Source organism: Lacerta agilis, chromosome 6, assembly GCF_009819535.1.
Source record: "Lacerta agilis isolate rLacAgi1 chromosome 6, rLacAgi1.pri, whole genome shotgun sequence".
In the NCBI taxonomy this organism is placed as follows: domain Eukaryota; kingdom Metazoa; phylum Chordata; class Lepidosauria; order Squamata; family Lacertidae; genus Lacerta; species Lacerta agilis.
The window spans coordinates 51,865,505-51,893,362 of record NC_046317.1 but is presented as its reverse complement, the minus strand read 5'-3'; the positions used below and the strand labels follow the sequence as shown (position 1 = coordinate 51,893,362).

At 42.7% G+C, this 27,858-nt stretch overlaps 1 protein-coding gene across 4 annotated transcripts in view; it reads right to left on the bottom strand.

The window, feature by feature from the left end:
• The window catches only part of SCUBE3 (signal peptide, CUB domain and EGF like domain containing 3), a 110,835-nt gene that overhangs the window by 24,492 nt on the left and 58,485 nt on the right, over window positions 1-27,858 (bottom strand). For 2 of the 4 annotated variants that reach the window (XM_033152656.1, XM_033152657.1), the window contains exons 6-9: window positions 26,181-26,297; window positions 14,079-14,126; window positions 6,860-6,976; window positions 1,792-1,914 (exon numbers count right to left, since the gene is read on the bottom strand). In XM_033152656.1, the coding sequence (XP_033008547.1) occupies window positions 1,792-1,914; window positions 6,860-6,976; window positions 14,079-14,126; window positions 26,181-26,297 (405 nt within the window). The remainder of the gene's footprint in view (window positions 1-1,791; window positions 1,915-6,859; window positions 6,977-14,078; window positions 14,127-26,180; window positions 26,298-27,858) is intronic. The other 2 variants (XM_033152659.1, XM_033152658.1) reach the window with 1 other exon arrangement.

Sequence of the window (27,858 nt, the reverse complement as noted above, 5' to 3'; positions counted from 1 at the left end):
AGTGCATACAGGATTGCAGCCTAAATGTCAGGGGTTTTCCTCCCCCTGAAAGAAAAGATAAATAGCTTTACAGAAGTAGATTTGTTCAAATTAGAAGAAGAAGAAGAGTTTGGATTTGATATCCCGCTTTTCACTACCCAAAGGAGTCTCAAAGCGGCTAACATTCTCCTTTCCCTTCCTCCCCCACAACAAACACTCTGTGAGGTGAGTGGGGCTCAGAGACTTCAAAGAAGTGTGACTAGCCCAAGGTCACCCAGCAGCTGCATGTGGAGGAGCGGAGACGCGAACCCGGTTCCCCAGATTATGAGTCTACCACTCTTAACCACTACACCACACAAATCTGTAAAGCTGGGCTGGCAGATTTTGGCTATATATATAAATTCCCCCAAAATTCTCCCCTTGACACCCAAATTAAACCTACTGGACAGGGGAACAGCCCACAGGGAAACAGCAGAGTGAAGCAGCAGGTGCTGGGTTATGGGGCTAGTGGAACCAACTCTCTCCCTTGCCATTCCTTCCAAGACCCTCCCTGTTCATTCCACTCAGACATGTGTCTGCCTGGTGCCCTCAGGTCTGGTAGACGATTCTGACCCATCAAGTGTCACCCCTACTGACTTTTGTCATTAAATAGGAGGGAGCCATCTTGTCCTTTGCTTCAGGCAGCAATATGTCTAGGGCTGGCCCTGGAAAGCAGTCGCCAGCTTAAATACCCCCCACCTATGGATCCTCCCCTGCATGTACTCTGAATCTGAAGATATGCTGAAGTAACATCTATTTCAGGACAGCTGAGTTTTAAATAGAGAGTCCAGGTGAAAAAAGACAGAACTCCTTTATACAGAAACTTCTGTTTTACACAACCCTTAAACAGGGAACTTCAGCAGGTAAGATTCCCTCTTCTACACTACAAAGTTCATTTTTTTCACCCGGTTTTAAACTTTGTTTTCAAAATAAGAAAACCAACATTTATGGTGCTCAGAATAATGAACTAAAATTCATGTTTATGCTTTTGTTTGTTTGTTTTTAAATCAAGAGAGCAATACAAACTTTACATTATTTTTCCCCAACAAATTATACTGAGGACTAAGAAAGTTAGGAAAGAAGCTTGAGGGGATTAAGAGTGTTAATTAACTGCCATACAGATAAGTTCATTATATTGCTGCTTAATAACAAGTTGCCAAGTGTTAATAGGAGTGGAGACTAATATACAGCGGTACCTTGGGTTAAGAACTTAATTCATTCTGGAGGTCCGTTCTTAACCTGAGGTACCACTTTAGCTAATGGGGCCTCCCGCTGCCGCTGTGCTGCTGCCGCGCGATTTCTGTTCTCATCCTGAAGCAAAGTTCTTAACCTGAGGTACTATTTCTGAGTTAGCGGAGTCTGTAACCTGAAGCGTCTGTAACCCAAGGTACCACTGTATACAGTTCCATTCTGCTTCAGGTCACTCTACCATCTGTGAAGCAGTATTTTAGCATCTTCCCTTTCTACTTGGGTGGGTGCCTGAAACATGGCCAGTTAGTATCTGGCATGCTCATGCAGTCATGCCTATCTCAGGATCTTCCAAAGAATTTCAACTGTTTTTTACTCTTATGGAGAACAGAACAAACAACTGGCTATCATGTTTCCAACTGTCCCATAATTTCTTAGCTCTGGAGCATGTTGTGTTCTTAGGAGAAAGATCATTCCAGTGTTGCAGGCCACAACTGTGAGCAAATCTAGCTCAGAGCCTAAAGCCTTTGAATTCATACAATAGTTGCACCACTCTTTTCAGCAAAGATCCCAAGATGACTTTACCTTGACAGGTCCTTTCGTTGATCAGCAGCTTATATCCTTTCTTACAACTGCATTCAAAACTCCCCACTGTGTTCCTGCAGATGTGGTCACAGCCGCCATTGTTCAACCTACATTCATCAATATCTGCAGTAGGGAGGGGGGGAAACACAAGGCAAAACATTCTTAGCTAAGGGAATTAGTTAAGAAACTGTGACAGTTGAATGCATGCCCACTCAATGAAGAAAGGGAATTGGTGGGTAGTACTCCTGGGTTCAAAACAGAGGTGACATTAACACATAACACGAAGCTAAACCGTGGCTTAGCATGAATGTGTAGGATCTCAGGGAGGGAACTGTAGCAGTTTTGCTCCTCCTGGGTCCTTTTAGCTTAGTGTGGCGCAACAGCTAAACCAAAATTTGGTCTAGCATGCCATTTGAACCAGAGCTTGTGATTAAGCTCTCTCCTCCTTCCCCATATGCTGTAATCAAGGTTTGTTCTAGGTCAGTGGTTCCCAATTAGGGGTCCGTGGACCACTGGGAATCCATGGAATCCACCCATGGGACCTGCGGCCCCATCCCTTGCCTTCCCTCCAACTATGTTTTTGTCATTTTTGCATGGTAAAAAGGTAAAGGAACCCCTGACCATTAGGTACAGTCGTGTCCGACTCTGGGGCTGCGGTGCTCAACTCACGTTAATGGCCGAGGGAGCAGGCGTACAGCTTCCGGGTCATGTGGCCAGCATGACTAAGCCGCTTCTAGCGAACCAGAGCAGCACATGGAAATGCCGTTTACCTTCTCGCCAGAGCAGTACCTATTTATGCACTTTGACGTGCTTTCGAACTGCTAAGTGGGCAGGAGCTGGCACCAAGCAACGGGAGCTCACCCTGTCGCGGGGATTCAAACCGCCAACCTTCTGATCAGCAAGCCCTAGGCTCTGTGGTTTAACCCACAGCGCCACCCTCGTCCCTTTTTTGCATGGTAATACCACATATTTTATGGTCTGTTTTAGCAGTGTGCAATTTTTCAATATGCTGGCCAAAATCAGTTTTGAAATCACATCACAATAACAATTTTGACTTGGCAATATGCAGCAATATATCACTCCTCGCACGAGGGAGAACACAGCAGCCAATTTCAAGGCACCACCAATATCACACAGTGATCTTAGCTGATAACGCTGCTGATATGAGCTGCCTTCCCTCACGCTGAGGGAGAATGGGGCAGTTGATCACCCTTCACTTCCAGGCACCATGGCACTACCTTCCCGTGGTACTGAGGCGGAGCAGCTTTTCTCAGTCAGCAGAAAAGCAGCAGTAGCAGCCACAGTGGACATGCAGCTTTGCTGGCTGCCCCACTGATAGCAGCTTGATGCATCCCCCCATCCCTCCCACTCAACCCATGTGGTGGAGGTGACTCCGTTTCCTCTCCTCCCTGCACCCATCCAACCTCCACTCCTTCTGATCTGCTTGGCTTTTGAAAAATAGGGGATCCTCAGTAATAACCACAAGCGCTGATTTGAACAAACATGCTAAGCCAAACCTTGGCTTAGCTACTCACTGAGCCAAAAGGAACCAGTTCAAGCGGGGACTTAGATGTGCAGTTAAGTTCTGTCCAAAATGTGGCATCCATTGCCACTTTCAGGGTGGGGGTGGGGGAAGCAGAACAGCACCGGAAAGGTGAGAGAGATTAGCTTGGCAGGGGGTTGGACTAGATGGCCCTTGTGGTCTCTTCCAACTCTATGATTCTAACTTCAAAGGGGGCTATGTGAAGCTGTTTATAGTAAGAAGAATGTAGCCCACCATGTAAGTATAGTAAGTAGCCCACCATGACATTTCAAGTGTAGCCACCTTCCTCAGAGGCAGTTGCTCAAAATACATCCTTGTGCACAAATGCTGTTGCCTAAGTTGATGTTGGTCATGCACACAGTGTGCAGGCTACCCAGAGCATTGTTCTGAAGCAGAAGCATTATGTTAAAGAATAGCAGGAAGCCACCAGTTGTTGAGAAGGGACAGATATGTGGCCAAGACTGTAGGTTCACAACAACCAATGACTGGACAGTAGCAATGGTGGGCTGCTGCCACTCACAAGATCCCTGGTTGGTTGTGTTGCTGCTGTTTATAGGGAGGTAGAGGGGCAATGCCTGGCATGCTCTGGTCCATGGGGTCATGAAGAGTCGGACACGACTAAACGACTAAACAACAACAACAACAAGAGGGGCAATGTAGCAGTAAGGTCAGTGTAGGCAAACACAGTGGCAGAGTCAATCCGGTGCTCTTGCAAGTGAGTCTGCACTGCACTGACCTCACTGCCACCTCACCCTCTACTCCTTGGTAAGCAGCAGTGATGTGATCAACTGGAGGTCAAGTGAGCAGTACTGCCCCAGCAGGGTGTCTCCTACTGTATCTGGATGAGAAGTCGAGCAGGACAATCTTATGGGAAAGAGAGAATCCAAGATGGAGGAACTGTCATATCCAACACTTTGGTAGGTTCACACCAGCAGAAAAAGGTGCCCCCCCTGATCTGGTGTTTTTCTTCACCTGCCTGCCCCATTGAGTAGGAAAGTACAGTTCCAGGACTAGCACACTAGACACACCACCACCAACCTGGCAATTCCTCAATGTGTTGGAGGAATGAGAGAGCTTTGAATTGGCTGGATCCAAAGCGTCTTCTGCTTTACCCCAACATGCCATTACTACTATCGGAGCACAAACAGGAGAGCAGCAAGGGCAGTGGGGTTTCTGTGCCCACAACAGGGAGCCTTGTATGACCAGATCCCCTTATCTGCTCATTGGCCTCCCTCTCCACAGGCAGAGGAAAATATCTGCTGTATCCTATGATCCCTGCAACACCCCCTTAGGATTGTGCCCTAAGTGGGGAGGGGTGGGGAAGTGGCTGTGGCTTAGCCTTATTAGCTCCCTGCACATGAAGGCTAAGACCAGTCTTAGGTCCAAAATCACAATAATCGCTGTCTGGATGCAATGGTTAACTAGCTCTGAGCACTCAAATAATGAACAGGAGGGATTGCAAATAACTATATTGGAAGAGGAAATGGTTCTCAAAGAACAGTGATTTTGAAAATAAACATGGACTAAAAACCTTTACAATTTGGCTGTTTTGCAAAAACCAACATTTCTTTCTCCCACATCCACACCCACACACCCCGCCTCTCTCTCTCTCTCTCTCTCTCTCTCTCTCTCTCTCTCTCTCTCTCTCACACACACACACACACACACACAAACAATTCCCTAAATTCTCAAATAGCTTCTGCTACCTGTTAAGAGATATTCTTACTTACAAGCCAGAAAATTTATTGCTAGGAAATGGTCTGTAAAATAGAATGAACCAAGGCTGATGAATCCCAGAAAGAAAGTTAAAGCAAACCTCATCCGAGGCTGCTCCCTTGCGTCTCCCCCATCCCATCAGTTCTAGCAAGAACTTATGAAGTTGGAGCTTTTTATTATTATCATTATTGTTGTTGTTGTTGTTGTTATTGTGAGTGAAGTGAACTAGCAGTAAAACAGCTCTAAACTGTAATAAAATCCCAGACACAGGGGATATGGCTCTGGGTTATTATGCTTTCCTGGAACTCTAGCATCTTGGAGGCGGTGAGCTCTGAAAAATAATAATGAAGCAAATGGGGTCTGGAATCAGTAAGGCGGTTAGACAGCTTTCAGCAGAAGGGCTCGCCCCCCCCTTTTAACTAAGGTCACGTTCCCTGGAGCTGCCAGAGACAGAACACAGACGCCCTCCATTTGTGGAGCCTCACCTTTTTCTCTGCAAGCCTTTCCAGATGATAAAAAGCCCACACGCTTCTCTCACTTGTATTCATGCTAATGCCAATCAAGCAGCAATAGCGTGATACCCTGTCCTCATGTAATTAACCAAGGGGGGGGGGATGCCATGTGTGCACACACATGTACATATTCATCAGTGGGAGATATAGCTTTAACTCTGGAAGGCCCAGTTTCCAAAATGCCCACAGTCCATGGAAGAACACTGCTGTGATGGGAAGGAGGGAGGCAGCATAAGGCCAGGAGAGTTGTATAACAGGTTGATGCTCAGCTTCAAAAGTAACAAAAAATAAATTGATCCCCTTTTAAAATGGCACTGGCATCCTGGGGAGTTATGTTGCTTGGGGCCATGGGCACTATTCAATAAACACTCAGGAGAAATGAATGATATTTCACTCAACACTCCCAGCTGCAAAAAGACACCATAGCTGAGAAGTAAGGGCAGAAACAGAATTTCCCTAGCAAAAAAAAATCAGCACAGTTTTGAGTGCTGGGTAAATGTGAAATCCCCACAACAGAAGTGCTACCTTGTGTTGAAAATATCCCATTCAACAAATAAGTAACAACTGCACTTGCGTGTGGTGGGGGGATGCAGAGGAAGAGGGGAGAACCTTTTGAGAAAGTCCTCAGGGCTGTAGCTTAGCAGCAAAGCACATATTTTACATGCAGAAGGTTGCAGGTTCAATCCCTTGTATCTCCAAACAGGGCTAAAAAAAACTCCTGTCTGAAACGCTGGAGTTCAAGCATCAGTCAGTATAGACCAATGGTCTGATGTGATACAAGGCAATTTTCTATGTTTCCTATTTCTTTGTCAAGAAATAATGAAAAGGTTGGCAGGCTTTTGAAACCATGACGCTTGGTAGAGCTGTGAAGAGGGAATGAAGCTAGAACATGGATGTTTCACTACCTTGGGCTGCTCACCAGACCCATTGCTACACTTGGAAAACCAGGTCAAAGCAATGGCTAAGATAGTTGTCACCAGCAGCCTCTGGTGAAAATGCTGCAATCATCTCTTAGATTTGGATCAACAGTTTTAATTCATGTCACAATAAATTTTAAGGACAGAGTTACTATGAAACTCAGTTGATGAGGATACCATTGACGGCTCTGTAGAGGCAACAGCTAAATGAGGCAGTTCATGGAAAGGGGCACTGGGAGACGTCACATAATTATAGTGCCCCATCTAGGTAAAATTTGACTTTCCAACTTGTAAACTGAAGAAGGAACTTTACAAGGCCCAGTCCTGTTCTGTGGAATGTGTTCTCCCATACACTGGATATACATTTGGCTGCCATTTACCTTTGCACGTTTTTCTATCAGGCTGAAGCATGAATCCCATTGGGCAGCTGCAGTGCACACCAGTGGCTGCATCATGGCACTTGCTGTCACAGCCTCCATTGTTGACAGCACACGTTTCTGAAAGAAGATAAACCAACAACGGAGAACACTTTTAAAGTATGTGTAAATACTTCAAAACTTCAGCAACTGTTCCCAAAGACTATACGAGTGTTGATAGGATAGATATGAAATTTTTATAAAGTTTCTGGGTGATATTCTATCTTCTTGTTGTTATTTATTTATTAAATTTGTACACTGCCCTTCATCCAAAGATCCCAGGGCAGTTCACAAAAAACAAAACGAAATGGGAATACTGAGGCAAATGATTTCCCATGAACTGTGCTAGACTGAGGTATACAAAACACAGTATTCCACTTCTGCTTATGAACTGAAATAAAGGCAACATCAAACTTTCAAAAAGAAAAAGAAAGAAAGAAAGAAAGCAGAGTGCCCAAGATTATCCTGTAAGATAATCTGTTTCACAGAAATTCATTTTGTCAGGCAAAGACATTGCAAAAAAAAATAGTTCAGGGCACTCCTGTCATAGTGTGTACATGGCAGAAAAGTTAAAAAGGGAATAATTGGTTTGCCACCCCCACTGCCCATCATTTTCAACAGCCATGTGAGGAAAAGAAGAACAAGCAGAAACAATGAACTGCCATTTCCACATGCTACTGCTCTCACCAGAAAGCCTAGGCTGCTCCTCCCCACTCATGAAGGATTTCAGAACCGACTGAGATGGAGCAGCAGAACCATCTGCTCTGAATGATGGAGTAAAGAGAAGCCAGTTAGGCTCCAGAGCGCCAAACCACTCCCCATAAGATCAACACATTTCTGCTGCAGACACCTCAGGAAAGGTAGGGAAACCAGGCTATTTCTCAAGGGTCCAACAAGGCCTGTTAGACCTGTCTGCTTCGATGTCAATTAATTGATATGACAACCTGGTAACATAAGTTTGCTTGATTTCATCTTCCTTCCCCACCCTGTTTTCTTTTTATGTTGTAACTTTTTGGATTGTAGTAATTGGTAGCTACTGTTTATATATACGAATTGATATTGATATGTAAGCCACTCTGGAAGCCTTTCTGGCTGAAGAGTGGGATACAAATGCTTTGAATGAATGAATACATACATACCAGCAGCAGACAGCATGGTGGGACTCTGCTTCTCACCTGACCTCTGGTCAGTTGTGTTGCTGGCAGTTCCCAGGAGGTGGAGAGGGAGGTGGCAGAGAGATTAGTGCAGTGCAAACACACCAGCAGGAACTGGCTCTTCCGGTGCATTTGCACTATGCTAAACTCTTCACCAATTCTCCCTCTTCCTCCCCACAAGCAGACGTTATGTGACCAATTAGAAGTTAGGTGACTGGTGCCACCCTACCAAGCCATCCACTGCTGATACATACATAACCTGCCTTTGTGTACATGAACAACAGCAGCATTGGCTGGGCTTTTACTTTAATTGAATTCTTCTAACCAACTCAGATGCTTGCTACTCAGGACAGGGAAGTATTTAACACACATCATTTACATCTTGACAAAATGTGCTTGCAAGTCAATCTTCATTTGTTGTTCTTGCCACAAAGTACATTGCATAGCAATCAAGTAGCTTGTTAATGAAGACTAATATTTGAAAATATTAGTGACTATGTGTCTTGGGCTCTAAGGAATGTAATCTGTTTTGGGTATTAGTGAGCAAAGAAATTGGAATGCTTTCCGTCTAAAAGCGACCTATGAAACTAAAATACTATAAACATACTTACTCAGTTTATGTAATGTAACCCATCAAAGCAAATGTTGTACTTTAACTCTTGTAGTTTCAGGGCTGGGCCAAAGCAAAGCAAGTCATTGAAGATTTTATTTCCTCTTAAATATACTTTGTGAAATGCATCCTTGAAGTCTAGGCTTTTGGTATGCAAAAGGGCCAGTTATGGTTTGTTATGAGGCCGAAAGAAAAGGCAAACAATATGTTCCAAAGGCAGCAAGAGTTCATGTTCAGGGTACCAGTGGTTACATAAGACTTTATTTTAGGGCAACACGTAATCTCTTATTCCAGAACAAGGAAGTTCAGAACAGAACGTTGTGGGTGGCCCTCATTAAGAACACTCCAGTTTCATAGAAAAGCTCCTACGTGTCCCTCTTAACATATTTAACCAGCGATATGCTTACATACTGAAGTGAAAAAAATCATAGTCTCCAGTACAATGATTAGGTAATGTCACAACCATTGATAAGATCTGTAGTTATGGAGGGCTTGTAGCTAAGACAACAGCATTTTTCTTACAATATAATAACTGATCACACTCTTTGAACACACAACCCCTCGCCACTTCACCCAAACTGGGCACCTCTTTGCACTAGCGCTTTGTATCAGTTTCATTTACAATTTCCACAACTATTACACATTTTAGGGTGCAATCTGCCTCAATTAAATTTAATGGGAGCTGTAGGAGAAATGCGTCACACATTGCATTTGCACCAGTATTTTGCACGGCACTCTGCAGGGCATAAAAGTGAAGCAACTTGCTAATTACATTTCTCCCTAAACATTCCATCACTGAAGCTGCCTCTGTCACCCTGTGACAACTCCTCCTTCCCACTCCAAGCTTATGTAGTCTAGGCGGTTTGATCTTAATAAAACAAAGAAAACAAGCAAGTCCCAAAATTTACTAATCAGTATTCTGACAGATTATATTAGTTGCACATTCTGTTATCCAGGGTAGCCAATGTGGTTCCCTTCTGATGGCCTGGACTACAGCCCCTATTAGCTCCAGCCAACATAGCCAGTGGTCAGGGCAGGTGAAAGTTGGAGTCGACAATATCTGAGGGTGCCACATTGGCTCTTCTGCTCCACCCCATAGGACAATTTGGGGGGGACACACCTCAGCACCATTAGTGCACAGTAAACTTGGTTTTTCTCTCCATGTACAAATCCATAAATACGATTCAGAGACTAATTAATTCCACTAATATAGCACATGTTGATCAGTCATTTGGTTTCAGACTAAGCAATGTAGGTGGTTACATTCCCACTGCAATTGTGCACCCATTATAACATACAATCTGAAATATTCAGACCAAACTGGCATAATATTTAACATTATCATCACTGTCATGACCATCATCTTCTCTCTTTCCAAACAGCCTAACGTTTTATTCATTAAATTTATATCCCACTCTTAGATTTATATCTATTTGCCGTCTTAAACTTTGGATGGGGTGTACCCTGAGCTGATTATATCAATGGCAGATCCATAGTAACCACTGTCATATGAGGCAAATCCACAGGCACCAATGCACATATGGAACATTTCTTGCCTAAGAACGCAGTGGCCTTAAAGCAGACAGAATTTTTAAAGGTCATCAACATCCTGTGGTGCTCAGAACTTGGGGAAAATAACTAAGATCTTTTCTGGGCCACTGAGCCATAAGCACTAATGAGGTGTTTAACTATATTCTCGTATGCCAAGTTAGTATGTAGCTATTACATAATTAGCTATGCAATGACTGCTATATAATCAAGCTATTAAAATGTTTAGACGTTTTTAAATCCATCAACAATGAATTTTTATTTTGCAGTTTATTGTCCTAGCACAGTTTTACATGATCCTTCTGTAAATCTTTACAGCCTGTATTGAATTTAATCGCCTTGAGGCATTTTGTATTATTTGCATATGTCATCTGTTCATATTAATGAATATCTTATGCAGCACGTTAAGAAACAGCATAACACACTGTTAACTTCTCTCTATTAGGAAATGGACTAATAAGCCATATAGGAAAAGAAAATGTTGCAAATCAATAAAAACAAGCAACATGGCTTATGGAGAGAGACAACATGATAAATCAGATGTACGGTGAAATGGGCTGTTATTTATAAAAGCGTACACATCACAGTGACCAGTTAGCCTCTAAGATACAACAGCATTTTTCCATATTCATGCTGCTACTGTGGCCAATGTTGTGCCCTCCAAATATTGTTGGACTAGTAACTGCGTCCAGCCCCAACCAGCACAGCCAATTGTCAAGAGATGTTGGGAGGTGCAGTCTAACAACATCTGGAAGGCACCATACTGGAGGACACCAATTTACTGTACTTTCTCTTCCAAAATTAAGAGACAGCAGAATGTGTGATATTTTCTATTCATCCTGAGTGACTATTGGGAACATGGCTCTCCAGATCTAAGAGAATAAACATGATCCACAAAACCACGAAAAGCATGCACAAGTGCATGTTGGACAGGGAAAAGCAAGACTACCTTGCTTCTGGAGCACTATACAGCAGATACACCAGGCTACAGCACAACTGGCTAACAAACAAAAAATTTCCATACATGTTAAATCAGCATCCAGACATCTCTTGCCTCTGTTTTGTGAGATCCTGCCAAATCAGTAATTATAGTTCTTAATGAAGTAGAAGACCTATGTCTTGGTTGCACCACTTCAGAGGCTGTAGGTGGGAGCTCACATAGTAAAATGCTGCCCCGCAGAGGGAGAAACATAGAAAATACTCCTACATATTAAAATCTAGTGTGACAAGGAGAAATCTAGATTGTAATCCTTCTCCCTGAAACCTTAAATTGTCTTTGTTTTTTGTGGTATGGAGGAGCATCATGTAACTTCTTCCTGCAGTGAGAATCAATTCTAACCTAATCAGGATTTTCAGGGGCAGCATCCCTTTCCAGTGTTTGGTATTTCTCTTGCACAGGAACTGAATGACAAAGGATCTTCAGAGGGCTCAGGTTGTAAACCTTTTGCCAATGTTAAGATCAGGTGAAGAATGATGACTGCCATCAGTATACAGAAAGCTAATTCACTGAGAAGTAATGCCTTCCAGGATAGAACATGGAAGTTGTTTGACAAGAGTCAACCAGACATCTCCAAGCTGAAAACAAATGTTTCTACAGTCGGACCAGAACTGTTGAACAAAACATGTGAGCTGCCAAGACAAGGAAACATGTGACATAGATGAGTGTACAACAGCCAGGGCCAGCCTTACTCCGAAGCACCACAAAGCTGACACCTTGGTCTGCAATCTCCAGTTCAGAATACAGGTGTGGAGTAATGTTGACTTTAGTTATGGTGCAAAAATGTTTGATGGGTAATTGATGTGTGTAATGAAGTGGGGGGCAATTTTGTTCAGCTGAGCAGCAAGGTGGGAGGAAGGAGGAAGAAAAAGGGGGAAATTTCACCCTTTCCTCATCAGCTATTTCCCCCCTCAAAATTGTAAGTAGCCTCCCCAGCATCACCCACCAAATTGTTTCAGAAGCATTATTACATCCACAAGCATTTCCCCCACAAGCATATTCAGCATGTCGGTGGGCTGCTATATTGATACCATTATGACAAACAAACAAAAGCATATTCCCCATGGAGGAAATGCAGAGTCTTTGATTTGATTTAAATAGACAGTGGGTGGTCCAAGTAGAATACTGGGGGATGGTTGTGGAGTAATCAAGTTTTAGCACTCTTATGATACAAAAAAGAAGAAGAAGAAGAAGAAGAAGAAGAAGAAGAAGAAGAAGAAGAAGAAGAAGAAGACAGACAGACAGACAGACAGACAGACAGACAGACAGACAGGAAAAGAAAGAAAGCTTATTACTAGCGCTGTGAAAAATGTAAAGATGATGCCAGGACCCTACAAAAATTATCACTTTGTAATAGGAATCCTTCATTTCAAGCATGAGGCAAGCAAAACAACTGAGAATTACTACAATTTGAGACACAGACTGCACATATCTGGTGCAAAACATCTAGAATCAAGGAGTAATGAAATAGTATCCTCCACACAAAAAATGATCATCTGGAAGAGCCTTTAGAAGACTATGCAGCATGTTAGGTTTGTAAAAAATAGTGGTTGTCCACCACCAATTATGGCACCAACCTATTTGAAAGAGTTTTGCCTTATTGTGTGTGTGTGGGGGGGGTAACCTTAATCTCTGCATATATTATCTTGATCATTGGTAAGAGGCAAAATGACCTTCCTTCACCCATTCTGCTTCATCAGTGCTTATCTCCTACCTCAACTCTATCACTACAAAATAAGGCAGCTCAGAAAAAGGCAGATCCCCTTCCTTCTCACAGTCACATAGCCTTTCTTCTCATGTGAATCCTCATGGAAGAAGTGAGTAATGATGCACTCAGGCTCAGCCTTATGCTTCTGTCTATACTTCAGAGCTGCATAAAACAATGTGAATTAGAGCTAACCCGGCATTATCAGGTCAAAAGTGGCAAGAAGGGACTAGCTGGTGACATCCACAGAATGTTGGCATGGTTCTTCAAAGTTTCCTGCTGTGTCCTTAGGTTTAATATGGATGCAAAGCTCATAGTTGCTACCGTAATCAAAGTACAACCCCCTATCTTTATCCAGGTCTGTTAGCATGCTATTTTAAGTTACAACCTGTTCATTAGGTAGCAGAACAGAAGCCAATACTTGCTGTAATGTATGGTGGCAATTAGAAAGGTATCTCAAAAACAAGTTTCCCAAATACAGGCTCCACATTTGGCTCTGCCATAGAATCTCAACACCGTTTTTGGGCAAGTCATTGAATCCTTGTTGCCTTTGTGTTTCCATTGATGTAATTATGCTATCCTTGAACACATTAATGGCACATCAAAGACTGCTGTAGATTTTGGATACGAAAGCGATGAAAGTCAGCTAAGTACCTAACAGAGACAGACAAGCTTCTGGAAACTGCTTTAGCGATTACACAATACAGAAGCAAATAACAGAATACACACTGCCCCTTACCCCTAAAAGCGGATGGCTATATTTTCTAGCAAAAGAACAGTCCATTAGCCCAAGCAAAGCAAGCAGCCATCTGAAGCCCCACATTGCATAAAAGTTCTGTTATTTGTGGGATAATTCTGTTGCCATGCATGTCTTTTTCTCCACTATCTGGGTAGCTCCAGGCCTGCACACTCTTCCCTGATAGCTGGGGACCATGCAGATTACAAAGGCTAAAAAGAGATTTAGAAATAGCAGAGATGGGGCAGGTTAGATAGTTAGTAAGCACCAGTGCCCCTTTGAGTGGCCCTTCTGCCCTACTCTCTAGGGTGCAAAGTGAGGCATGCAGTTAGTACAACAGCTCAGGCCCCTGTGCCCAGTTATTATACTCAAAAAATACAAAATGCAGCTATAGTTAAAACTCCTCATATAGATAGAGAACAAAAATATTTACCATTAGAAAACGTCTGGGGGGTAACGTGCTGCTGGAGGTGCCTCTCCCCTGTTTAATATTATAAAAAAGTGGTTTAGAAACAGTATCTAGCAAGGAGCTTGGCTTTAAAAAAAATGTAAATATTCCCAAAGCACAGATGAGTCACAAAATTTCAGTGATTCCCCTCCCCCTTTCCCCCCACAAATCTGGCTGAAAGAAACTACCCAATCACTTGGGCAATGGATCAATTTCATAATGGTCTCCGTCCTGTTCACCAATCATCATACACCCCCACCTTGTCTACTACCATGTATCAGGCTGTGCTAGAATACTAACTAGTGGGTTTTTCCAGAGCATAGGCTGAGAAGAAAAAGACGAGAGAGAGAGAGAGAGAGAGAGAGAGAGAGAGAGAGAGAGAGAGAGAGAAACTGAACTCTATTACTATATTAAACTAGTTTCTCAAGCCAGATGTAGAAGCAGCTTTGAACAAGCTCTTGTTTATCACAGAGGAGGAGAACTACATTTGGACAGTAAGGCAGCATGCATGTAAAGCAAACCTGACTGTTCAGAACAGCAAAGACAGAACCTCAGCTAATACAGAACAAGCCACCCATCAGCTTCTGTTTTAAGAGGTAGTCTGGAACCCAACATCTGCTTATCTGTCAGGTTTTCATCTGCAAAATTAGGTGTAGGTCTCTGCTGATGCTAGTTAGTCAGCTGAGCTATTCCAGCAGAAGATAAATGAATGACAACAGTTTTATCCTATGATGATCCTTCAACAGTAGGACCCACTGCATTCAATTAGTTGCATCCAAAGTAGCACTGAGCAGAGGTGGATTTAGGGGTCCAAACTCCTAAGAGGTGCTACAACTATCCCCCACTATGCCCCCTAAATCTGTTATCCTCCCCCCAAAGCAGATTTTAGGAGGGCACACAGCAGTTGGGGGAGTCCTACTGCAGAAGCAGAAATCCTTGCACTGTCAGGATGCATAAACTGGATGCTGCCAAATTATTCTTACTCCCAAGTAATTACTTATTTCACATTAAGGGATATAAATTCAAAACAGTCCTGCTCTATGCAACCCCACATATTTTGGCTATAAATGCTTTTCCCCAAGTCATCTTAAACAGAATTTGACATGGGATTCTTCAGATAACAGCATCTGAAGAACTGGCTGTGCGTAACTCATGGCTAGAGATGCACAGAAGGTATCACGCATTTCTATTTCCTAGGGAAGTTGAGTTCTCTCAAGTCTGCTTCCAGTGCTTTACTGAACATGCATCTTCTCTAAGAAACATATGTTTCAGATACCTGGGCTGATGCCTGGGAACGATTGTGGACAACTAGGCCATGATCTACAATGCATAATAAACTATACACATGCAAAGGCTTTCTCAAGGTTTTCCATGCATTATTTGCCAGTGCTGAATTGTGCAATGTTTTTTTTAAGCGTCACCATATCAAAAGTGGCTTGCTGATCTGGGGCCAAGAGCGGCTTAAAAAACAACAACGATGCTATGTAATTCAGCCACACTTTTATGTTGGAATAGCAACCAAATGGCCTCAAAAAGAGTGGCAAATCAAAATCCTGTTTCAGAAAGAAACCAATTGAAACTGAAGACCAGCAGTATGCTCAGTGGAAGAAGCAAAGGTTCAAAGCATATTGAAGTCACCTCAGATGAACATATGTCATTAAGGATTATATTTGGAACGGATACTGAGCAGCACAAGGCCTTTTGGGCTAAAGGAATAGGGAATATTAAGAGATAAGGATCAACTTATCCCAGCCTGGAGCTATGGCCTATTCTGGATTCACTGGATCCTCCTAAGAAATGAACTTGTGCAAGCCTCTAGTTCCGCCTTTAAAGGGACATGAATATGTGAAGTTTGCAGCAGCACTGGGAGGACAACTTTATGAAACCATCTGCCATTCCTGGGACATCACAAGGCTGACCCATATTAACGCCTTGCACTTACAAACAACACAAAGAAACAGCTAATTGGACAAACCTAACCCAAAGCTCAACAAGCTGGCAGCACAAGAGAGCGTGCGACCGGGCAGCATACACCAAGCATGTGGAATAAGTTATCCCAAAGGGAGCAAGAGAGAGTCATAGCGTCTGAGTGCTGGCTTGTTAGACCTAATGAGTACCAAATCCCAGAGTCGAGTGTGTGGAGAAAAGACAGATGCATCCTGAAAATGGGAAAGAATAAATGGGTAGGAATAGTTCATTCCCCACTGCTCCTGGTCAAGTGGAGCCCACAATTTTCAGCATATCTTGCTACAAATAATACCTCCGTATCTTGTACTTGGCCAGCAGAGCTTTTGTGAATAGGCCTCATCAAGCAGATTGTGAAGGATCAGCCTTCCCCTTCATGCAAACCATTTGGGTGAATGTGTGTCTACATTTGGGGGGGGGGGTGTTCTCTTTTCCTCTACAGCAGAGAGAAGGTGATGTTTTCTTCGTGGCTAGTCCCCAAGAATGCAATCGTTTTTCAATTTTATGGATATATAGCAAATTTTAAAAAATCCCCTTTTATTTTGCTCATGCACCTTCCACTTGCATTCTTGCCAGTACTTTCATACCAACATATTAAAAAACAATATCTGAATACCAAGCTGACCAAGCATGTGATTAAACAGTAGAAAAATCGATGTGCAAGACTGTGAGATCCACCACTTTCTGAAATCACCATGATCACCACTAATTTTGGAGGACCGTGTAAACTTTTTCTACAATCAACATACACCTATTACATATGTACATGTTGGAATATTCTGTGCCCAATAAATTTTGCCAATAAAGTAAAACTGCATATATTTACATTTGTCATCTCTTGTTGGCCATGATGGGAGGAGAAAAGAGATATATAAAGCAATCACCCCATGATTGAATGTAAGAAGCTGACATATTGAATCAGATCATTTGTTGCATCAAGCACAGTAATGTCTACTTTTACAAGTAAGTGGCTCTCAAGGGTCTGAGGAAGAGCTTTTCTCCATCACATGCTACATGATGCTTTTAGTCAGAGATGCCAGGTATTGAACCTTCTGTCTGCAAAGCATATACTCTACCACTAAGCAAAAGTCTCTCGCTTATTCAAACTTCTGCTTACTTTTTGAGATTTTACTAGTCATGCTTACCTCTGCAGACATAAGGGCTAGAAACTTGTCATAATTTTTTTAAAGAATGAAATATTTTAAATCCTCAGAATGCTGCGCAATATATACTGCTATCAGCACCAATGCATTTAAATATACATATAAGTTCATTCTTTCCATTCCGCTGCCATGTGTTAGAGGCTGGTCTTCCACAAAACCATTGTGCAGCTCTTTATTCACTAATCATTTTTATAGAAGATAAATAACTGATACTTAAAAGTTATTGCCCTCTCTTCCCCCCAGCCTTTGATCCCAGGGACAAGGCAACCTTCATTAGGACCGACCCAACTCTATAAGAGGAATGTTATTCATTATCTACATTTTTAAAAGCAGCATTTAAAAAAAATAGGGTAGGGGGGAATGAAAAACACCAGCCATGGCCTAATGAAACTGTCATTCAAGCAAGTTCACTGCACTTCCTGCCACGGTGTGATCTGAAGGGGACCTGTATTAGGCGACCTGTTTGGAGTAGCCCTTCAAACACACCGCATTCAATTTCAAAGTGCTCGGTCAAGGGAGTGGGTTTGCATTTGCCTTGCTGGAAACTTTATTCCCTGTGAAATGATGAAATATTTCAGCGGAAATGAAGGATGGGTGAAGGGGGGTGGGTGAGGATGGCTGTTTGCTAAGACTCGGCTATAAAACAAAAAAGGGCAGTTATAAATATCCAAGCAGGTATCTTACCCTCTCGCCTAGCTATAAATCTGTCCCCTGGGCTTCCCCCACTGGGAGGGGAGATTAGATGCCTTGCAATAACCCTTGCCTGCACAATCCGACAGTGTTTTACAAGTACAGCGGCTATGAGCAGAGAGTACCCTGTAGTACACATGAATGGGACGCTTCAACCTTCACTGCTTTCCTTCCCATCCACGCAGCTAGAAGCAGGGACAAATGGAGTAAAAGCTCAGGCTATGTGCTCTGCAAGGCCAGGCTTTCATTTTCTGTGCAGGGGTGTCAATGTATTCTTTGATGTGCTCCTCATTTTGGAGTCCGGAATAAGTTCCTAAACAAAACAGAACTTTTGTACAACTGTCAGCCCTTTTTTTCTGTCTGAAGACTTGAATACTAGGGACACATTTTTAAAAGCCACCTATTGTAGAATGAGATCCTGAGAAACAGCCGAGTCTGGCCTGAGCCAGCATTTCTTAGCTATCCTCTCTTACTCATGGAAGTTTTCACAGAGTAGCTGTCCCTGCCTTACATTGTGGCTGACAACAGTAGTAGAAAACAGGACTAATACAGCCCCTGGTAGCCTTGCATGTGTACGTAGAGAAATCTGCCTCCTGTTTTGAAGGAGGCATGAATCTGTAGTGCAAAAGGCATGTGGGTTGCATGATGAAAGGCTTTACATTATGCTTCTAGACCATGGGTAGGCAAACTAAGGCCCAGGGGCCTGATCCAGCCCAATTGCCTTCTAAATCTGGCCCGCGGACAGTCCAGGAATCAGTGTGTTTTTACATGAGTAGAATGTCTCCTTTTATTTAAAATGCATCTCTGGGTTATTTGTGGGGCATAGGAATTTGTTCGGGTTTTTTTCTTTCAAAATATAGTCCAGCCCCCCACAAGGTCTGAGGGAGAGTGGACCGCACTCCTGCTGAAAAGGTTTGCTGACCCCTAGACTGTACAAAGCAAGGCTGGGGAAACTTTGGCCGAGATGTAGCAGTAGCAGCCAGTGAGGTGGGCCAGATCTGTAGAGCTGCTCTTCAGTACCTGGCATTGCTGCAGCTTAGCAGGACAAGGCTGGGGCTAGGCAGAGGCAAATTCAGGGCTTTATGGATATGCTGGCAGAGCCAATCCAGTGCTCCCACCAATGTACCCATCCTGCTCCAGCACCATCCACGTAAGCTGTAGTTATGCTAACACTGGAAGGGTACCTTTGCTGCACTACCCCACATAAACTGCTACTGGTTGGACTACAACTCCCATCATCCCTCACACTGGGAGTTGGAACCCACAGCTTTCTCATCCCTGGTATAGAGTATATATTTAGTACAAAGTATATATTTAGTTGTTAATGTGTTTTAATTGTTTCAGCAAGCAGTTAGTGTGCACGCTGACTTTCAAAAAGGAAAAGTTTTTTTTACTTGGCGATTTTTAAAAGGGGAAGGGGTAGATCTTTTTTAAAAATCATTGCTTTAAATTGCTCCAATTTAAGTCTACCCACCCTGCTCGATGCATTAGCTGAGTGAAAAACATCTGAGTTTTCTCATCAAAAAAATATTGCTGTTTGGGTTCTGGGAAAATAAAAGTGTTGTTCAATAGAAGTGCTACTTTCAGGAAAAAGTCTCAGTCTCCAACTATAAATGAAAAACAACTATAGATCAAGTGTTACACTGTAAGCTGATTGTTAGGAAAGGTTATAACTGGCTTTTGAGTAGAACATCTCCTGAAATCATAGCAAATGGATGGATCAGTTAGTTAGCTTGGATGGGAGTTAATACCATTACATTACTAAAGAAAGCCCAGAGGGTTGTATATATAAAGTAACAAGAACCTTCACTGTAAGATATCTATGTTGAGTTTTCTCTTTCATGCTTATAAAATGCACGAAACAAAGTTTGCACACAGTATTGCATGGCGAGAAGGAGGATGTGGCGTAAAGACAAGCCATACAAGATGAGATGAGAGAACTGCTTTTTAGAATTCCACTTTGGTAAATAAAAAACTAATCATTATTCCATATGAGCAAAATTAAAGATGAGGCTTGGCCCATGCTCGGGATCAAGCTTTTAAGCTGCACTCTTAAGCACATTACTTGGAAGTTCAGTTGAAATGAGTGAGACTTATTTCCAAGTTTATTTGCTAAGAATCCAGGCGCCAGTGTTTCTGGACCACAATTCTCCATACATAACATAAAAATAACAGCACCAAATGGATGTCTTGGGAATACAAACTAGTTGCAAGACACTCGGCTACTGCCACAACTGAGGTCAGATATGTATTCTAAACTTACAATAATGGATGTGGGGGGAGAGCAGGATTTGGGCTGACTTTGGTTGGTATGGGAGCATCATCACACTGTGTTAAATCAAAGTATTCAGCGCAAGGGTTAAGGTTTGCTTGATTCCAGCAAGAAACTATCATGTGAAAACTGTATGGAGAGCATGGAGAACCTCAGCATATACACTCAAAGGCAACATCTAAGCTGGTTTTTATTCCATTAAAAAAAAAACCCACAGTAAGAATAGAAATTATTTACAGCAATTTGTGGCTTGATTACTTCCTACATGGGGCGTCTTAAAATTAATCTGCTGTCAAGCTGCACATGCATCTGAAACCAGTAAAGCTTCTATCTCTCTCTGATGTTTTATTATTCAAAAACACACGCAAATCAAATGTGTTGGGTTTTCTTTCATTCCGACAATTGTTCTCAGGCTGAGAGATCATGATGCCAAATTTTTGGTTAGAACAAGCTGCTGTGTTCTAATATTAACCTCTCCAACCCTCCCAGAGAAAAAAGAGGAAAATAAAGAGAAGACAACAACTATCTGGTGCAACGGGCAGACTCATTCATTCAATGTGTTTTAAAGTTCTGAAATTCCTATGCATTGCCAGAGTACATGTCTGAAACATTCAAACTATTTTTTGACTGGCATGTTTATATTAAAATTATATTAGACAGACAGACAGAAGAGATGTTCATCCACACTACTAATATTGTAGTACCTGATTTATTGTTCCATTTGTTCCATTATACATTCTTCCATTTATTTCAGACTCAATGCTAACTATTTCAGCCAAACTAAACGTGACTTTTAACCACACAGTTTGGCACTGTGCAAATGCTTTTTGTTTAACCAATAGCTGACCAGGGTGTGTGTGAGCTGGACTAAACATGACTTTTACCACAAAGTTTGGCGTTGTGTTGCTGTTTTTGTTTAACCAATACCTGGCAGGGGATTGAGCTGGACTAAACATGAGTTTTACCACATAGCTTGGCATTGTGTCACTGTTTTTTTGTTAAACCAATAGCTGGGGTAGGAGGCTGACCATACTTGCTGTTTGCATTGGGAAAGAAAGCTGCCATTGGAACAGTTGGGGGCTTATCCCATTGCTGATAGTTAGGAGTGGGGGCCTGAGCCAGATTGGGACCACAAGTTGGGGATAAAGCATTGAAGTACCCCATACCATACCATGCTTGCAAGCTAGTCATTGTCATCCCCCCATTTTCAATTGGTTAAAAAAAAATCATCTACACAACATCAAGCTAAAGGGCAAAATTAGCCATGACTTTTATCTCTGTTTGCAATTCAGTTTTAAAGAGACATACTGTATGAACGCCAAATTCCAAACATGTTGTATACTCCCAGCTAACTCTTGCAGCATCTACTGATTGAAGTTGAAACTGTCTTTGTTATTCAGCCCATAAGGATTTCCAAACTTACTGAGCACAACTGTGCATCTGTAGTATTAAGCAACCACATTTTATTTGTGGGTGTTTTTGGCAAGCAAAATTGTGTGTGTGCGTGTGCGTTTAAACTCCATTTTGTATTAGAAACCTGAAGCATGGCTGAGCCACCACAGAGAACAATCCTGTACTGGTAGTTTTTGTGTTACTACGTTCATCTGTCCCACTGCTATCCTCAAAACTACACATGACAGAACTGTGATTCTCTCGCTGGCTGTTTTTTAAGAGCTTAAGACTGCCACCCTATACAGTGTCATAGGGTGGCATCAGCTTGGCTCCTAGGGTTTAGAAAGGGCAATCATCACCACTTCCACCAAGGCTTCTGCTTGGCATTGCTGCTGTTCCCATCCCTCATCTTTCCCCCTCTGGACATTGGTTAGGAGGGAATTAATCTTTCCTCCCTGTCCCTAGCTTGTTGCATCTTCATGCTATTTGTCTCATAAGGGCCATTTCTCCCTAGAAGCAAATGGCAGCCAAAATGCGTGTATCAAAAAGCTTCTCCTGATTAATTTGTGGGTGACTGTCGAGTTGCTCACACACAGAGGCACAGCTAGTTCACTTGTCCTCTCCATGTGAGTGAGCAGGGGCAGGAACAAGGAAAAGGGACCTAATCTTGTCCTTCCCCTCTGGTTGGTAGTGAAAATTGTGTCTAGAGGGGGAAAGCAAGCAAATGAGTAACAGGAACAGAAATAAGGTGGTGTAGTGGGGGGTGTTCAGAGAAAAGGGCTCTTCTCCCTTCAGAGGGCATCTTGTCCAATGGCTCTCCAAACTTGGAGCTGATATCAATAGCATCCCCTGATAATAGTTCATAGAATCATAGAATCATAGAATCATCGAGTTGGAAGAGACCACAAGGGCCATCCAGTCCAACCCCCTGCCAAGCAGGAAACACCATCAAAGAATTCCTGACAGATGGCTGTCAAGCCTCTGCTTAAAGACCTCCAAAGAAGGAGACTCCACCACACTCCTTGGCAGCAAATTCCACTGTCGAACAGCTCTTACTGTCAGGAAGTTCTTCCTAATGTTTAGGTGGAATCTTCTTTCTTGTAGTTTGAATCCATTGCCCCGTGTCCGCTTCTCTGGAGCAGCAGAAAACAACCTTTCACCCTCCTCTATATGACATCCTTTTATATATTTGAACATGGCTATCAGATCACCCCTTAACCTTCTCTTCTCCAGGCTAAACATACCCAGCTCCCTAAGCCGTTCCTCATAAGGCATCGTTTCCAGGCCTTTGACCATTTTTGCTTTCAGACAATCTGTTTGATGAGCATTCCTCCTGCACAAAGTTTGTGCATTCATTCTGATTTCCTTACAGGGAGAGTTATATGACATTGCATCAAGCAGTTTGTTATCCCTTACTTCCTAGTGCATTTTCCCATTGCTTTTCTTCCTGCAGAATACCTGGGGTTTTTGGAAGGAGGTTTCCTGTGCAAGTACAGCAAATCCACTTTAATTGTGTAACCTGAATTTGCTGGTCTGTGACTGAATCACATTTGAAAAAAATAGCAGCAGCCTGGAACCAGCCAGAAACAGAATAATAGACATCTTCCTCACAGAGTGAGGAGGTATGTGTGTATCTGCATTAGGAACTTGTAGCATTGCTGATATTACAGAAGGCTGTCTGTGTTCCTGCACTACTTGTATCAAGACAACATTTGTGTGAGAGCTTAGCAAACAGAATATCTGTGTTCTGCCAACACACATTTCAGAGTCAATGGGGAATGAAAAGTCCAGGAGACAACTCATATGTGGAAAGGCTGAAGGAGATGCATATGACCATCCCAGAAAAAGAGCAAGCAGCACAGTGACAACTTCTATATAAAACTTGTCCACATTTCCACTTGTCTCGTGCACTTTCTAGGCACAGCCCCAAGTGATTTTGCATTTGCCCTGCAGTTTTCCAGAGACATATTCAGGCATTGGTGAAACCAGCCCCTGCTGGGGGGCGCAGGGGTGGTGGACAAAAATCACCTATCAGACTATGAAGTTTTTGGTGTATTATGTGTGTGGTGATGTGCCACTGCTATCACAGCAAGATCCAATGCGGGAGAAACTTCCGGTTCTTCCTGTGCCATGGCACACAGGTGTGTGACTGTTTTCGCCTTTCCTCCTTGCCTTGTCCTCACTCTGGATTCTTCCAGTAAAATGTTGTAATTTCTAATGTGGCTATTGTGGTAAAGTGATGGGGGGGGGGCGAAGGCCACTGATGCAACTCCTTGCCAAGTGAGCAAGGGACCTTAGGTATGCCTCTGCAGCTTTCCCCTGGAAAACCTGCTCTATACCACTGAATCTGCTATAAAGAGCGGGTTTTCCCCAGGGAAAGTGGTAATGCAAAAAGAGGTGTGGATGAGCCCATATTCAAACAGGTTGGAGTGGGGGAAATTCTTATTCACAGCATTATCTGAAGAGAATAGAAGAAACATAATTATACCATGGCAATTTAAGTTGAAGCCTGGATGGAAAATAACATATTAACTCTAAAAAGTAGTTCAGCAATGGATCAAATTGCCAAAAGAAACTATGAAGTCACCTTCCTCTCAGAGTGTGTGTGTGTGTGCGTGTGTTCCAAATAAAGGAATAAGTCAGTGAAGGTGCCCTGCCTGAGGCAAAAAGTTGTACTAGGAGATTGTGGAAAGGCTCAGGTGCCAAACTAATAACCCAAGTCTGGCAGGGCTACAATCTCCAACATGCTCATCCATTTGTGTGGGCATATAATATATTTGTGTAGAAGATGTGTAATCAGAAATGGCCCCAGGTGGTCCCATGTTCTATATAGCAGGCATGTACAACAGGTAGATCGTGATCTACCAGTAGATCACTGGACGTCTGCAGTAGATCACTGGTAGATCATTAGCTGAACAACTATGGCTCCCCTAAAAAAAGCTCAACATTTTACCTCCTCCCTGAAAAAACTCAACAACTTTACAATTTTGACCTGAACTCCTCCAAAATGGGCCTTCCTCCTTCCTAAAAAAAAGCTCAACAACTTTGACCTAAACCCAAAAAAGGGGGTAGATCACTGCCAGCTTTTAACTCTGTGAGTAGATCGCAGCCTCTTGGGAGTTGGCCACCCCTGCCATATAGGGATGGTGGGAGAAACTTGATTAAGTTCACATTTAAAGGCAAACCTACCAAATTCTTACTTTCTGAACCAAAACACAGCCATCCTTTAAAATTCACAGCCAAGTAAATCCAAATCCAAATGCATATATTAGTGAAGATAACATTAAAAATGCATTGTAAGGGAAAATTGCAAAACAGTTTATTAGGCAAAATCGAAGACAAAAATGTGTTTATTGGGAGAAATTCACACTAAAATGGTGATGAATATTCATCAGGGGGGGTTTTTAAATCACAAATTGCTGTAAAGATGTTGAGAACTTAATTGAAGTTTGGAAAACTGAGATACAGAGAAAACTAAATCAGACAGACCCATCATTCCCTAGTTCTATAGCAGGGTCAACCAACACATTACATTAATCTCAATACAAAATGATTGCCAGGTAAAGCCTTTTGTGCTCAATAACTTGTCGTTGTGGAAAAATACTATTTTTAAACTCCATCTCCTTTCAAAATGTACCAGATTGTGAACAATTCAGAGCAGCTGGACCTTTGGATGCAATATAGAATCATCTTGAACTTTTATGGATTTTATTCCCAATGTGAATGGTGGAAGGTGGCAGAAAGCAGTCTTTTGGAAATCATTTACAGTTAAATGCAGAGTCATGCTTTACAAAGGCTAGGTTGCGACATCATGGTATCTTATGGTTTAATATATATTTCCCTAATCTTTCTGGGCCCAGGGACACACTTGAAAATCTAAGAAACTGCTGTGGGCACCACAAAATAACCATTTCATGGGGGTGGGGGTGGGAATTGTTGATGCTTAGAGTCCCCCTCCACAAAGACAAACCACCTACCCTACCAAAACATTTGGTTAAGTACAGCTTCTAAAGTTGTCCAAATCCAGCTCTGTAATGAATGTTAACTATGGCTATTTTAAACAAACCACCTTCAGAAACCATGTTTTGAACAAGGCTCGTTTGAAACTAACTATAGTTAATGTTAACCATAGTTTCTCATGCTTGGATGACATAACAAACTGAGGCTAACAAAAAATGGAGGTGAAAACTTCTGACCACCTCTTCCCAAACACGTGGGGGGGGGGAGAAGAATGGAGGGCAAAGTGTGCAATCTCAAAGAAGCTGTGTTCGTTCACATCTCTCTAAGGCATAGTTTAGTGTGATGTCCAAACACAGTCTTTATGTCTGGCACCTTACACATTTCTTTACTGTTAGCTTTTTTCTTCTCTTCTCTCAACAGAGAGGGACTTTTAGAGGGACAGAGGCAATTAGATTAATATTATATCATTATATTATTTTCATCTTGAACATAATTTGGAATTGATACTAGGTGGCAAAATATAAACTCCCATAATTTATTATACAGCCTTATATGTATGACATGTAATAAGTACTGCACTCTATTCCCCATTTGGAATACACAAAAGCTCTTTCAGCCAAGGTATGCACTATAGCTCTCACCTACCTATGCATGTCTTCCCATCAGAGTGTAGTACAAACTTCACATGGCAACCACACTTTGGCCCTTGATCTGTATCATCACAAGTGTGTTGGCACCCTCCATTTCCATAGTTGCAGGTCACTGGAAGAGGCAATAAAACATGCACATACTAAATGATAGCTCTCAAATGTTATCATCATGAAGTCAGTTACTCAGAAACTTGTGTCCAAGTTGTCAGGACACTGAAAATATCGATCTAAATAAAATTAAGTGGTTTATGCACTCCAAGGAGACTCATCAATTCATGTAGGTAGCCTTTTGAGTTTGCAGCAGCAAAAACACCAATATTTTTTAAAAACCTTAACAAATTTATAACAACATACGTTTTTGTGCGGTAGAATGTACTTCACCAAACCAAAACAATCTGCTCCATTATCCCTGCCAGGGGAAAACTATTTGTATAAGGTGGCACCAAGAGGAAGATATAGATAGAGGGCAGGAACTGATGCACAAAGCAGAGGTGTACCTAGGGGGTCAGTGAAACCAGTCCCCGCCAGCGACACAGGCCCATGTATGTGTGCAAAAATCACCTTTCAGGTGTTGGAGTCCTCCCACAACACCTGGAGCGCCCCCTAATCACTAAGCAGCCAAGCACCTGCTTTGCCTGCAAAAGGAATCAACTGGGATCTCCAACAGCAAAGGCAGTGGCTTCTGCTGCAGGAGGGGACGGAAAGGAGTCTTCGGAATGCCTTCCAGGCAGATAGCAGTGCAGGTGCCCCATCCAGCCCCTCACCTGCTTCTCAGATTTTTTTTCTTGATGTGGGGCAATACAGCTCCTTGCCAAGGGGGCAAGGGACTCTAGGTACACCTCTGGCAGGAAGATTTTCTATAGTGTCGTCCCGTGCTGGATTGGGATTTGGGCTGGAATCCATGCAACAAAAGGACTTGGTCCCATGCTGAGCCCAGCATCCAAACTTCTTTCCTATAAAACTTGACTACCTTAAACTACTATCTCCATTCTGATCTAAGGATGACTCTGCAGGGGAGATTCCCTGCATTCCTGGGTAAAGGTCTTGTTGCACAATTGAAAATATAGGGAAGCAATTCATGGAAAAGAAGTGTGTTTCTTGTACCAACAATACATCATTATTGGTAAAAAGTGCAGCACCCATTCATAGCCCTGGATTCCCCAAATCAGATGAGCAGATGAGAAGAGGATCGCAGCCAACAGTGTACAAGCACCACGTACCTTATAAACTTTAGAAGCACTTGTGGCTCATCCACACTTACCCTTTGCCCTGAACTTTCTAAGCACAGTTCTGTGTTTTAAAGTACCATGTCTGAGCACTGTTTGCTCTGATTCAGAGGTAAAGAGCAGGTTTTCACGGGGAAAACACCAGGGCAAAAAAAGAAAAAAGCACTCGGATACAGTGCTTTAAAGCATGAACCTGTGCTTAGAAACACAGCACAAAAGGAAGTCTGCATGAGCCCTCAGTTGTTGTTGTTCAGTCGTTCAGTCGTGTCCGACTCTTCGTGACCCCATGGACCAGAGCACGCCAGGCACACCTATCCTTCACTGCCTCTTGCAGTTTGGCCAAACTCATGCCAGTCGCTTCGAGAACACTGTCCAACCATCTCATCCTCTGTCGTCCCCTTCTCCTTGTGCCCTCCATCTTTCCCAACATCAGGGTCTTTTCTAGGG